Source organism: Eurypyga helias, unplaced genomic scaffold, assembly GCF_000690775.1.
Source record: "Eurypyga helias isolate BGI_N326 unplaced genomic scaffold, ASM69077v1 scaffold7645, whole genome shotgun sequence".
NCBI classification, from domain to species: Eukaryota; Metazoa; Chordata; class Aves; order Eurypygiformes; family Eurypygidae; genus Eurypyga; species Eurypyga helias.
In genome coordinates this window covers 3,141-17,227 of record NW_010252000.1, presented here as the reverse complement: position 1 = coordinate 17,227, position 14,087 = coordinate 3,141, and the positions used below count along the sequence as shown (strand labels likewise).

The following is a 14,087-nucleotide window of genomic DNA, read 5'->3' as shown; positions in this document are numbered from 1 at the left end:
ATTGTTTGCTCTCATGGTAGATCAATGCTCCCAGTGCCACCTGCAGTTGGACCAGCTTTCAGCTTTGAGTTGGATGTGGAAGATGGAGAGGTAGAAAACTATGAGGTTGGTGTGCAAACTACAGCTACCTTTAAAGAACAGATGTTAGCTCAAGCAGTACATAAAATTTTATTATATTTTGCTTTTAATCCTGCTTTTGCCTTTCAAATAAATGTAATCACTATGAAGACAGAATCCAGAAACCATCCTTTCAGATTTTTTTTGCAATACTGGATATTAGAAGTGCTTAGCTTTATTTTTTTGTCTATTGCTCTTTCCCAGAATCCACCCTTCCAGGCTAGTAATCATTAAACTGTTCAGCTTTTATCTTCTACATGCTACTCTTCTCCTTTTGAATTTTAATTGATTTTAAATATCAAACAGAAGTGAAGCACTTTCAAAAGAACAGGGTAAGTTACTGATTTTATGTGCGTAACTTTGCAGAATACAGTTAATACAGAATAGCGCTAATGTCACAGGATTCATCAGTCTAAAATGTAATGTTTATAAAACTGCCTTACTGCCTTTTCTTCTTGGCCCTCAGGAGGGTACAGTAAATCACAACTGTGGATGTAGAACCCTCTTTAATATCTTAGGTGATTATGTCACAGTCACAGCTGTTGTCTTTGCTGGTTCTGAAACTGTTAGATTCCATTTGATTTCTCTTCAGACAGGCATTATCAATCCTTAATTTTGCATCTCTTTGCCTGTGCTTCCCTTAAGAGCGCTGCGTAGTTGCACATTTTCAGTTTAACGATGAGCAGTTCTGTAATAACTTCTATGCTAGTTCAGAAAAAGCATCATCTTGTTTCTGAAAATTGGAGCCCTAGGTTTGAGAGCATTGGAAATCTCCTTGTGATCAGTACTATTGGGAGCTTTTAACTTTTCTGTGCCTTGGCCCTCCATCACATTTATATTGATATTTTTCCTAGGTCCGTTATGAAGGATTGCAATTTACATATGCAACAGTGCAAATTATTTACATGAGTCTTTTAGTTGCAATGCTTGGCTTCTAGGAAAGGAACAAAAGAATTCAGTAAAAAAACCCAGAAGTGCTTGAAGTTTTGTATGCACTTTTTTTTTCCCAGATTCATGATAAAATCTCTCCATTTTAGATCAAATTCTTGTTTATTCTCTCAAGACCAGACTCAACATATTCTTAGGAAGCAATTTTGTTGATGATTTTTTCTGGTTACCAGCACTATTAATTTCATAGTGGGGTGAGGGGATACTTCAGAAGCAAAATATTTACCAAGCTGTGCATGCAGCCACAGAATTAATTGAAAGTTGGGTCCTGAAGGTTTTAAAATCCCAAAGAGAACATTTTACATAATTAGAAAGATGGTTGAATTCTGAAAGACTTTCATTGTCTACAACACAAGGCTTGTGTTGTAAGCGAGAACTAAGGTTCTAAATATTTCTAGATAGTCAGGTGTTTTGTGCTACCAGTTGGGGTAGTGAGGTATAATGGCAGCCCCAGCTGTACTGGAACTATAGCCTGTTTGAACAGTGAATTTTTAAATGTCCAGTTTCCATGTTTTTTAGGCACTGCTGAATTTGGCAGAACGTCTGGGAGAAGCCAAACCACGAGGATTAACAAAGGCGGACATTGAGCAGCTGCCATCCTACAGGTTCAATCCAAACAACCATCAGTCAGAACAGACATTGTAAGTACATTGGTCTTTGACAAAGGTCTGTAATTTAGGTGGCTGTATTTTCATTTCTTTAACAACCAGCCTGCCTCAGCTAGGCCGGAAGAGTTTTAAAAGCACTCATGTCAGTAAACAGCTTAATTTTTTTTTTTTCTCTTGTATTGCTTTCCAGATCGAATACTGTTTATCCTTACTTTAAAAACTGTATCTAGTCTCACATCATTTAGCTGTTTCAATTTAGTCCTCTGCATTTAAAAAAATAAAAAGAAAGGTGTTCTATGTTTTGTTCAGCATAATATACATAAAATAACTTTGTCAACTTGGAGTCTAGTCTGTGTTAAAATAGCTTCAAGCGCTGAAGTTTCAAGTGCTCCTATTAGAGCTTGGTCAGTGGTTTAAGAATGCATCGTCTTATTTTTAAAATGTCTTAACTTACTGTGTTTGAAACATCTGCACAACCAAGTGGAAAGGGCAGTGTAATACTGAAGTGACTTAGTACCAAATGTCTGTTTGAACTTCACTCTAAGGATTTTTCTCTGATACTCTGGTTTCAGTGACCCTCAGTGTGCCTTACTAGCAACACTGGGGAGTGAACTTCATAGATCATTCTCTCTCCCATTTTGAATTTTGACTAAACATCTGTTGTATTGGTTGGGTCTGTGAACTCCTGCGAGCAGGGACACTTGCTTTGTGTTTTGAAAGATCAGAGGAAAAACCCACAGAAGTAGTTCTCAGTTTACATTGTCACACTACGCATCTTCAACCTCACGTATAGGTAACTATTGTGATCCGAGAGGTAAAAGAGTTACGATGTTGTAGTTTTATCTGTGAAGTTTTGTATGGAATATGTATTTGTTCTTGCATAGCAGATATATTTGAACTTCGTTATCTTTTTTAGGTGTGTGGTGTGCATGTGTGATTTTGAGTCAAGGCAGCTACTTAGAGTCTTACCCTGTAACCATGAGTTCCATGCCAAGTGTGTTGATAAATGGCTGAAGGTAAGGAGGATTAAAAAAAATCACTGTCTGATAAGGGAGCTCATTCTGTAGTTTGGGGGAAGAAGTTGGGAGTGTTTTGCTGTTCCACTTCATCTTGTTTCGCATTTCTAATACTTAGGCTAGAAATACCAACAGATTGGAAACAATGCCTACTTACAATATTTTGGAAACATTAAGTATGTTTCTTTATAATCTGACACAAAATAAAAAAAATAATACAATGAGAATTATTTTCATTGACAAATCTTACTCTGTTTTCCATTTGCACAAAACAATGACTGTGAATTCAAGTAGTATGTGGGATTAAGGAAGATTTACACAAAAAAGTAACATCATAATACATAGGAAGTATGAATTAGGGTTTCTGTGATGATAATGACTAAGTTTTTTAGATACCCTGCATAGCAAGAATGAGTGCTAATACCTTCCTCCCCCCCCCAGTTACTAATGTTAGGTCCTCGGGCAAGTAAAATGTTATGTGCATACATATATGTGTATGCATATATACATATATATATGTTTAATGTATACAAATAGAAATTACAGTTTTGCAAAATTATGACATAACCCTTCCAAGAGAATTTTAGCAGAAAAGAAAGCAACTAGAATCAGGGCAGCCCAGTAAGAGGACAGAGAAAATAGCAGCAGTAGAGAAGGTGTGAAGAACAGGAAATACAAATAAGATGATGATGATAGACAGACATCTCTACAGGCTTTATTAGACAGGTCTACTGCAACAAGGTACTGAACCCCATCTTGCCTCACCTTTTTTGATTTTTCGTATTCAGCTTTAGTTTAATCTGTGTGTAGTCTGTTGTGTACAACACTTGAAACTGCAATGATCTTATGTTAGTACAGATTACATCCCTAGGGAATTACTGATGGTGTCTGTTGTTTCAGAAACATTGTGGCTTCATAAAAGCAAGAAAATGCATATTTTAGGCATACACGAAAATATTCAGTGCAGAGAATGAAAAAATCAAGTTAATATTGAGAGCATTCTTTTGGATAACAACATATCAAGAATAATGAGAAGGATTTTAAAAACTTGGATATGAAATTGCCCTTTGGCTACAGTACAGATGGTAGTTTAAGGCTTCTACAGAATATAAGACCAGTCTAAATGTTTCTATAACAATGCTCATAACTTTCAGTAGACCTGGTGTCCTTCAGTATCTGAATCCATGTATATAATTGAGAATCAGCAAGAAGAACGTAAACACCTATTATTTTATTGTCAGATTAAAATGCCACATACACACGCACCCCACATGCATAATATTATCAATATATTTATGCTAGATGGTGCAGTTTTATAAGTAATTTGTGGTGTGGACAGAGCATCCAGGAATAGTATTCACTACATTTTATCAAAGAAGAGCTAAGATCATTTGATACAGCCTGTGAGACATTGGATGTTATAGGTCTATGAAGGTTAAATGGATTATTTAGGTTTTTAAAGACACCTCTTTTCAGGCTATTAATGCACACAAAAAATTCCTCTCTGATTCATAGAGGCCCTGATCTGCAGATTGGTGAAAGTTAGAACATGTCAGGGAAGTATCATGCATGCTTGAACTGTTCTTATCCTCCTTACCTGACATTGTTCTCAACAGTCAGACAATGTTGATGTTGAATAAGGTTTTTTTGGGACTCAGTGTGGCCATTCTACAGTTAGATTTAGTACTTTGAACTGGTAATTAACTGACAATCTAATTCGGAACAGCAAAGTGAAAAAAGCAGACTTAATTTAGTCTTTATTTTCATAAACATAGATGTACTGTAGTAGTGGTGAAACAGAAAATACATAGTTTCAAAGCTGGGACAGGAACATCAGAAAAAAGCTAACAGATCAAGTGTGGTATTTTCTAATGGTTGTCTTATCATAGAAATACTTTATGAACACGAGTGTCAGCTAGGTGGGGGAATGAGGTGAAAGATGCGCAATCTAAGCCTAAAGGGGGTGCAGTTACACGTGCCTAAAACTACTTGTTTTGACATCATGTATTCCAGATTTGAATGCAAAATAAGCTAGACAAGGTTAAAGCATCATAGTATAGGATTGCTAAGGCAGTATCTTTCTTTATACCATGTGGGTTTAGTTATGCTGGTACAAAGATAGCGTATGGAAACAAAAGATTATTTTGCTTTGTAAACTGTAACAAATTACCTGTAAGGCCAGCCTATTTTAGTTATAGCCTCTGTCTAAAGTTGGTTACAGTTAAGCAGCAAAAATCTGGAAGTGAGGATGACTGGAAGATACTTTGTGTTATAATTTTGCTTCTGTCTATTTATGTATTTGACAGTTTGTTTTATATGTTGATAGCATAATTATGTCCACATCCATTTAGTTCACATCATCCAGCCAGTATCATGTTCATAAATTCTGCAAGGGAAGGTAAAAATTGTAGCTTTCAGTACTTGTAACGTTTTTCCACAACTTAAAAAAAAAAAAGAAAAAAGTCAGTAATTTGTCCCTGTGTTTTACTGATTTAATCTTATCTCTTTGAAGAAAGTATTTGCTATCTAGGAATATTTCTAAAACTAAAACTATGGAATCAGGTTGATTAATTTAATTTTCACCATATTGTTAGTGACATATTGAAATAAGATGTTAGTGAACCAATCTGATTATTTAAAAAAAAAAACAAACACACCTTATTGCACTTGGGGATGATGAACAAAAAAGGGTATCTTAAGAAAGTTTTGTTGATTGTCTATGCATGAAAGGTTTGATCAGCCCTGCTAGTGTAATGGTACGTACAGGACCAGGTATGACTAAATGAGAGGAAATATTCTTTTCCTGTGCATTAGGTTGCCACTTTAATTTATATTGGTTAAACAAGGTTAAAGACTTGTGAGAGAAGATGTATGCAGTGGAGGAAACAACAGGAAGGAGATTATCCTTTTGCTTTTCATAGTACTGTCAACTCTCATATTTCACAGTATTTGGTTATATATTTTATTTTGTTCTATGATTTCTTAATGTCCTTAATCCTTCAGTCAAATATGAAAACATGAGAAATCTGTTCTTTTGTAAAGTAAGAGTTAGTCATCATTCCAAAGGCCAGCTTGAAAACATGTCCTGTCTTCATCTTGAAGGTTTAGAACCAGATAAAAAGGAAAACTTGCCTTTACTTTTAATGTTCTGATGCTGTATTATATATAATGCTCTGTTACATATAGAATCATAGAATTGTTTATGTTGGAAAAGATCTTTAAAATCATCAAGTTAAAATGTTAACTTAGAACTGCCAAGTCCACCAGTAAACCATGCCCTTTAGCACCACATCTCTTAAATACCTCCAGGGATACTGACTCCACCATCACCCTGGGCAGCGTCTTCCAATGCTTGATAACCCTTTCTTGGAAGAAATTTTTCCTAATTGTTTATCCAATCTAAATCTCGTGTGGCACAACTTGAGGCCATTTCCTCTTGTTCTGTCACTTGTTACTTGGCAGAAGAGACTGACACCCACCTCCCTACAACCTCCTTTCAGGTAATTGTAGAGAGCGGCGATAAGGTTCCTTAGGTTCAGCTTCCTTTTCCCCAGTCTGAACATCCCCAGTTCCCTCAGCCATTCCTCACAGGACTTGTGCTCTAGGCACTTCCCCAGGTCTTTTGCCCTTCTTTGGACACGCTCCAGCACCTCAGTGTCTTTCATGTAGTGAGGGGCCCAAAACTGAACACAGTATTTGAGGTGCGGCATCACCAGTGCCAAGCACAGGGAGACAATCACTGCCCTAGTCCTGCTGGCTGCACTGTGAGAAAAAGCAATCTGTAACTGTAGTTTAGCTTGGTTCTGATGGACTAACACCAAAGCAATGCAATGCTTTTCAAAGGATTCTAGTAGTCCTACAGATTCATTATGCTAAATGCTGTTCACTTTAGCTATAAATTTCTATAAAATAAAAAAAACTTTAGTTCACTGTGCACCTCTTTCCCCTTACAGTACAAAAAGTAAGTGTGCCTGAAAGAGTGGCTAGTTACAACATCAATATTACAATATTATCTCCACCTTACTCTTTTTGCACCAAAAAGTCATGTTAAATTTCAAGAAGAGGGAATTAATTTCATGAATTTAATTTTATTTTAAAAATTACACTAGCCAAATTATATCTAGAATAATGCAGATACAACGTAGTGACCAAGCAATGGCATTGTCCTCAAGTAATCTCAAAACTGCTAGTGAAAGAGCAAATAAATTTTAAATTGATTCTCCAATCCATGCTTTATGCCAACTATCAGCAATAATAACTATCATATAAATGGTGAAACAGTAATAATCGTAGTAGTTGACGGAAAAAATATACCTCATTTTAACTTGCATTACTAAATAACGTTTTTCAGTAATAACATGTTACTTTCATTGGCATTTATTGTTTGAATTTGGAATTTGTGGCTGTGATTTCTGATCTCTGGCCTGCAGAGCCACATTTCTTGATTCTCTCACTTGTATTTTCATTGAAAAATTTGGCTACCTTAGAAAACATGGAGTTGACAGTGGCTGGTCCTGCAATTTTGGGAACTGCAAAATACAGAATTTGCAGACCAAGTCTGATTTGGGTGGGTTTCTCTGCAGCGTACAGTACAGCTTCTTAGTTGCATCTGATTGCAATATCCTGTAACTATGAATCTGCCTCAGTAAAACCACCATGATGTAGATAAAGCCTAGTTTACTGTTTGGCTTTAAGTATAAAAGACATGTAATTTTGAATTGGTAAACTTACCCCATCACTCTAACATAACAAAACAAGCTGTAAAAAAAGGCATTAAGCACACTTTCTCTTCTCTTGAGTACTGTTGAATTGCGTTTCAGTACTCACAGATGTCAGTGTCGTATACACATTACCCTAACAATGTCTGTGTCAGTACAGTAAAAACCTTCTTTTGTTTCTGGTTTTACAGGCAAATCGTACCTGCCCAATTTGTAGAGCTGATGCTTCGGAAGTGCATCGTGATTTAGAATAACCAATCTTAAGAGCACAAATCCGGTTTGAGTATTCCCAGTCACATGTATATATGAACTATCTATTGAACTTATCCATGTGGCTTCCAGCCTACCCTTTACATAAGAGGGTCAGTGGACCTTACTTTGCACTGTGTGACTTAATCAATTATAAAGCTTATAATTACTCTTCACATTTACGGGATTGTTTTACTAACAGTATGATTGGAACTCCAAAGACGTTTTCTTTTGGTAGCTTAATTTTGTGTGTGCACTAACATTCCCTGGTTTTTATGTGATCATTCTGAGTGTTGCTGCGAGATTACTGTGGACGTGATCTTTGAGCATGTGCTTTTATATAAAAGTAAAAAAAAAAAAAAAGGTGGTAGGTCCAAACAATATAGCAATCTACCTTATATAGAGCCTTCAGATACTGTGAGTGGGAATGGATGGTGAGAATGTGTGTTTGCTTGTGAGAAGGATGTGTGAAGTGTGCTTGTGTGTTTGAGAACCTATATACCAGCATGTACTGAGAACGTATGTGTGTAGTAATAATTATGCTGCAATGTATGTATAATCGTGTTATTTAAACAGTACTAGTACTGTACACTGGTTCCTTTCCTTGTGTTTGCAGTTGCACACTGAATGCCATGGGTGCAACAGTTACAGACGTTTAGTATTTCCTTCCTAATATACTTACAGGTATAAAAACCTTTCTACCTACTATTCAAGCAGCTGTTATGCTTCCCGTTTATTGGAGGCTTTAAATGTGTACCACTAAAGAGTGCATTGATTGTTCAAACATGAGTAACATTGGGGATTTTAGCATATGTTACAAAGTCTGGATTTTTAAATGGCTGATTTACAAGTTATTTTATCAATGTAAAGTTGCAGTATTGCACAAATCATTTAGCAATATTAACATTTTCCATTGCTAATATGAATATCAGTGCTCTTCTATTCTACTTTTAAATTTTTCTAGCTGGGTTTGTCAGTTACGGGCTTATTCCTTGAAAGGAAGCAGAAAGGACACTGAAGGTCTTGTGCAACAGCTCTTCACTTTTGGCAATTGTACTTGCTAAGGACATAATCTTTTATCTTATAAACTGGCTTTAATCACATACTTTCTTTGTCATGTACCAGGAAGTTTGTATACAACTAAAATGACTTGTAAAAGGTTACCAATTTATTCCTGCAACTTCACAAATAAAATTAAATTTTTAACATTTTCTCAGAGAAGTAAAACTTCTGATTTTTTTTCATTGTATCACAAGAAAAGGTGGGTTTTGGTCACTAACTGCAGAATTAAGTTGCCCTGATGCTGCTTCTTGCCTTTCTTTATTTCATGATGAGTGTAATATGAAGAACGAACTCCCTTGGGTTTTGCAATCAAGTTTCCAGAGCACTCCACTGTAGGAGAAAATAGGAACACCTTCCAGAACAGCACTCTGAAATAGGAGGTAGTAACCTCTATTGAAGTGCTCTGAATAATGTTTTATTTGGACTAAAAGAATTTAGCTTTATTTAAATGTTCCGACTGTTAACATCATTGATATGTTCTAGCAAAATACTTAGGTCTGCATATACCATAGTTACTTGACGGCTGAACTTTTTGCAATAAAATTCTTCTAAATTCAGTGTCATTACTTTGGCTGCAGCAACACAAGTGGCACAATTAGTAATATTGCTGCAATTTGCTGCCAGTCTCAGCTTTAAGTCTATATAACTGCTGATGCTTTCGTATGCTGCTATGCCTTAGTATCAGTTATAATTTCAGTGTTTAATGTTCCTTATGCTGATTTCCCCCTTTGAAGATTCTACAGACCAGTCACAGCTCTTGGTGCAGGTAAAATAAAATCACAATTTTGCCTTATTATAGATGCTGCTTCCTCTGTTTAGTTATGCAGATAGTTCTCAAAAACAGTGTGACTTTCCATACCTATCCATGCTTAAGAACACCAAAAAAATAAAAATGGTATTACATCAACTTGAAAATACTAGAATTTCTCCTCTCTTGCAGTGGAGTTAAGAATAGGCTTTTCACAATAGCACCTGGCAGGTTAAATTACATGTAATAAAATTTAGTTTTTAACGAATAAAATCATATTGTTTAAGAAGCATATGCCACATATGTCTTACAAAACATAGGCTCTTTTCTATGTCTGCAAAAGAAAAAAATCCGTGTTTACAGATTTAAACATAATTAACATTACGGTGCTCAGTATTCAGTTTGAAGCATGGAAAAGAGGGTACTTTTACTAAGGTAGATAGATATAAATGAACAAGACACATTATTCTGAAGCTGAGGGAAGGTAGTCCTCTTTCTGGAACTGCAGAAAACTTGATGTGTAATGACCGTTTTTACCCAGTAAAACTCTGAGGCAGTGGGAGATCTCAGACATGGAGGGTCTAAGTTGGTAAAATCCTGAAATTAATTTTTGCACTCTTATGGCTCATCTCTTCTGAAATGGTTCTTTCATTTGCATGGGACTATTGCAGATGTATGTGGGATTGCTTCCTGTGGTTAGTGTGTATAAACACATGTGCCTATGTTCTGAATCTGCTCAAACAAGCTACAACCAGGTCCTCTCTGCTATGGCTTTCAGGGGAGGGGGATTCGTGTTAGCTGTTAACTGCCATGTGTTATGCACATTTGTGTGTGATTTCACAGCCTGCCATGGTGTCTGGCAGCACCTGAATTCAGCAAGACATTTTTTATGTTAATTGCCTTTCTGCCATCATTTGGCTCCTTCTCAAAAAAAAAAAAAAACCACACCAACCAAACAGAAAAACCTTGTAGAATGTTTGCTTTACCATATTGGTAGTGCTGTGGCTTTTGCATAAACTTTCAATTTAATTTGACATTTTAGGGGATATCAAGGCCTACAGGTAATTCCAATGTCCCATTTTGTGGCTTTCTGTACAAAAAAATTTAAGCCTTTTTTTGTATGCCATTTTATATAGGCTCTTGAATGTGATTTTACAGATGTTAACACATGGTGTAATACTTGGAATGAAATTTACCAACTTTTAAAATTTTAATTGTAGAAAACACGTTTTTGACTATCTTTGGACCTTTGTAAAAGCTATGATTTTTCTTTGGTACATTGTTACCTCATTTTGCTGCTTCTATGTCAGATTTGCTAATGATTATGAAAGCTTATGGGTTTTGTTGGAATCATATTTTCAGGTGTTTTCTTTTAAAATATACTCTAATGTATCACTTAATACACAGTTTTAAATGTATGATAAATATCTGTAACCAAAACATTTGAAGGCTTGATAAATTTTTAACAAATATTTGTACATTTTTTATGAGAGTTACTAGTAATGCTTTACTAGGTAGTGGAATGAATTTTTATTTTTAATCCCTGTGCCCGATTTTGGAGTTGAGAGAGCTGTTCAGTAATTAAATGTATGATGTACACTTCTACAAATTTGTCCTGTTCTTTTATTAGAAAGAGGTGCATTGTTTCTTTTCATTGCCCTGCATGTTTCTGTGCATGATCATGCAACTCTAGATACTGGCAACAGATGCTTGTGTTGCGGAGGGAACTTTTGCCACCTTAACTATAGTGCCTGTAAGACATCATAAGAAAATTATATGAAAAGTTTTGGCATATTTTTGAAAGTGTAACATAACTATAATTCATAGAACTCAAAGCCTTGCCTAAAAGATCAGCTTTCTAAAGATGTTACTTAGTCAAAAGAAATTTTGCAGGTGCTTCTTAGACCTCCTGTTTGCACTGTGTGTCAGCTGAAGTTGTGTTACACTTTGCAGTGCCCTAACAGTAGTAAAAAATGCTGAATTATAAGAACTTTGATTAGCCAGGGTGGCACAAGAAGCTGGTGGTGAAACAAAACAAAACAAAGTAGTTTGGTTTTGTTATTAATGAGATGATATAAAATAAGTTGACAGGTGTAATTACTTAAAAGGTCTTCACAGAGCATTTAATTGCTTCATCAATAGTAGGTGTTCTTGGTACTCAGACATATTTGAAGAACATTAGCTGGGTAACAACTAGTTTGCCCTCTTTGATACAGCAGATGTTAATTGTTAATTACACTGTTGAAAATGGACAGCACTGCCAGTAGTACTTACAAGGCAGTGGGCTGCCAAGCTTCGTTGATGATAGCAAGGGGAACTTAGAAGTACTGGTGACTGGCTTAGAGCCTCTACCAGCAAGACCCTGACAGTAGAGCAGGGCTTCCTGGTAAAGATCATAGAAATCTCAAGTTGGAAGGGACCCATAAGGATCCTTGAGTCCAACTCCCTGCTGCTCACAGGACTATCTAAAACTAAACAATGTGACTAAGAGGTTAAACCACGACAGATATAAGGAAGAAATTTTTTACAGTAAGGGTGCTGAGACACTGGAACAAGTTGCCCAAGTAGGATGTGGATGTCCCATCATTGGAAGTGTTCAAGATCAGGTTGTAATCTTTGATGAGCAGTCTGACCCAGTGACCCTGCCTATGGCAGTGGGGTGCATTCATTGAGTGGTTCTATGAATTACATCAGTAAACTGCTTGAATAAAAAGCCCAGCCATGGCTTTTTGTGCATCTCCTTTCTAGGGCATGCTTTACATTTAGCACATACTGTGTCATGGAAGTATCATTCCTGGGTAGGTGAGTCAGCAAATACGTGAAGGTGTTCCCATTCCTGGTAACCTGAAATCTATGGACTGTCTCAGATGCTCAAGAAACAATTTGCAACTCCAGCAGAGTTACTTCAGCTTCATAGAGAAATCATACGTGTTGGAGTTGGAAGAGACCATCATTGTCAACGCATCATCTGCATGAGAGAAGAGAGAGGTTTACATCTAAAGGGACAGAGCTGTATCCATGAGCTTGCCTACTTGCAAAGCTGACTTTACTGCACCCGAGTATTTTGCAATGCAGGGGAGCATCTGTAATTTGGCCATGACCAGTCCTAGCCTGAAGAGCACAGTTGCCCTGACATCTTCCTTTCCTGATCTGCTCTGTTGTCCCTTTGTGTCACAGTATCTCACTTTTCCTCAGCCTATAAAGCAGCTGTCTACTTGTGAGTTTTGGCATTCTCAGTAATTAGCTGACAATTTCTGTTACTGGTTTTAGTAAGTCATATCACTGCCTCCAGCTTCTGCATCCCATATGTTTTTCTGTGGTGATTTCACCTTTTTTACTTCCAACTACTGGCCACAACTCTAGCTTCTCCATCTTGTGTGTCTGCTGTCACCCTTATTCCTCCACAGCTCACACCATGGTGCACACAACCACAGGACCTTCTGCTGTCATATCTCTTTGCATCAGATTCATGTTTTTCATGCCCACAGTGCTTATCAACTGATAGAGGAACAATGGTATGCTTGAGAAAAGATGGAGTTCCCTATTACTTATATATGTTTAAGATGGCCTTGGCTTTTCCAGGGCAGTGGCATTGCTATAGCTTTTGTCCAATTCTAGCCTTTGCTAACCTTAGTAGGTTTAGATTGCTCTATGTAACAGCGTAAGGATCTTCCCTTGTGCCATGGTTTAGACCCAGCTGGCAACTAAGTACCACACAGTGGCTTGCTTGCTTGCCCTATCCCCCAGCTGGGATGGGGGAGAGAATTGGGAAAAAAACTCATGGTTTGAGATAAAAACAGTTTAATAGGACAGAAAAGGGAGAGGAAATAATAACAATGATAACAGTAAAGGAATAGAGCAAAACAAGTCATGTACAACACAACAGTTGCTCACTACCCAGTGATCGATAGCCTGTCCCCTAGCAGCAGTCCCCCTCTGGTCAACTCCCCTTAGCTTATATACTAAGCACGATGTCTTATGGCATGAAATATCCCTTTGGTCATTCTGGGTAAGCTGTCCTGGCTGTGTCCCCTCCCAGTCTCCTGTAGAAAAGAATCTAGGAGAGCAGGGGCAGTATAAGAAACTGAAAAAGTTCTTGGCTTAATGTAAACATTGCTTAGCAACAACTAAATAACCAGTATTACTGACATTCTTCTCAGCACAAATCCAAAACATAGCCTCCTACTAGCTACTGTGAAGAAAATTAACTGTTGCAGCCAAAACCAGCACACCTTGTTAATTACTGCATCCACAAAGCTCTGCTTTTTCAAACATGCAAATAGAAAATTAATTATCACTTCTAAAATACATGTTCTGCCTTACAGTCTTACATGCTGGCTTTTGCAATGGATTGCATTGTGCCACTTACACCCTACTATGTCCCACAGTGCAGTTTCCTTTTCAGAAAGAACTCATGTAGCACTAGGTTTCTGGTACCTAGAGCCAAATTTAGCAGATCTTCATTTTGAAATTAACAGTCAGTGGACAAGTTGGAGAGGTACAGCACCATCCTGGTGCCACTAGAAGAGTCTAAGTTAACAGCTGTGCCGATGCCTAATTGGGACAGCAGAGGATGATGGTATGTTGTGTGTCAGATAAGCGTGGTTGCATGTTGTGTTGA

General features: G+C 37.0%; 1 protein-coding gene across 1 annotated transcript in view; it reads left to right on the top strand.

The window, feature by feature from the left end:
* The window catches only part of RNF38 (ring finger protein 38), a gene marked incomplete at its 5' end in the record, with an annotated part of 19,815 nt that extends 11,759 nt beyond the window's left edge, over positions 1–8,056 (top strand). Inside the window, 4 exons of the mRNA XM_010152196.1 lie at positions 21–105; positions 1,585–1,706; positions 2,590–2,689; positions 7,599–8,056. Of these exons, the coding sequence (XP_010150498.1) occupies positions 21–105; positions 1,585–1,706; positions 2,590–2,689; positions 7,599–7,661 (370 nt within the window). The remainder of the gene's footprint in view (positions 1–20; positions 106–1,584; positions 1,707–2,589; positions 2,690–7,598) is intronic.
* Between the last annotated feature and the right edge of the window lie 6,031 nt (positions 8,057–14,087).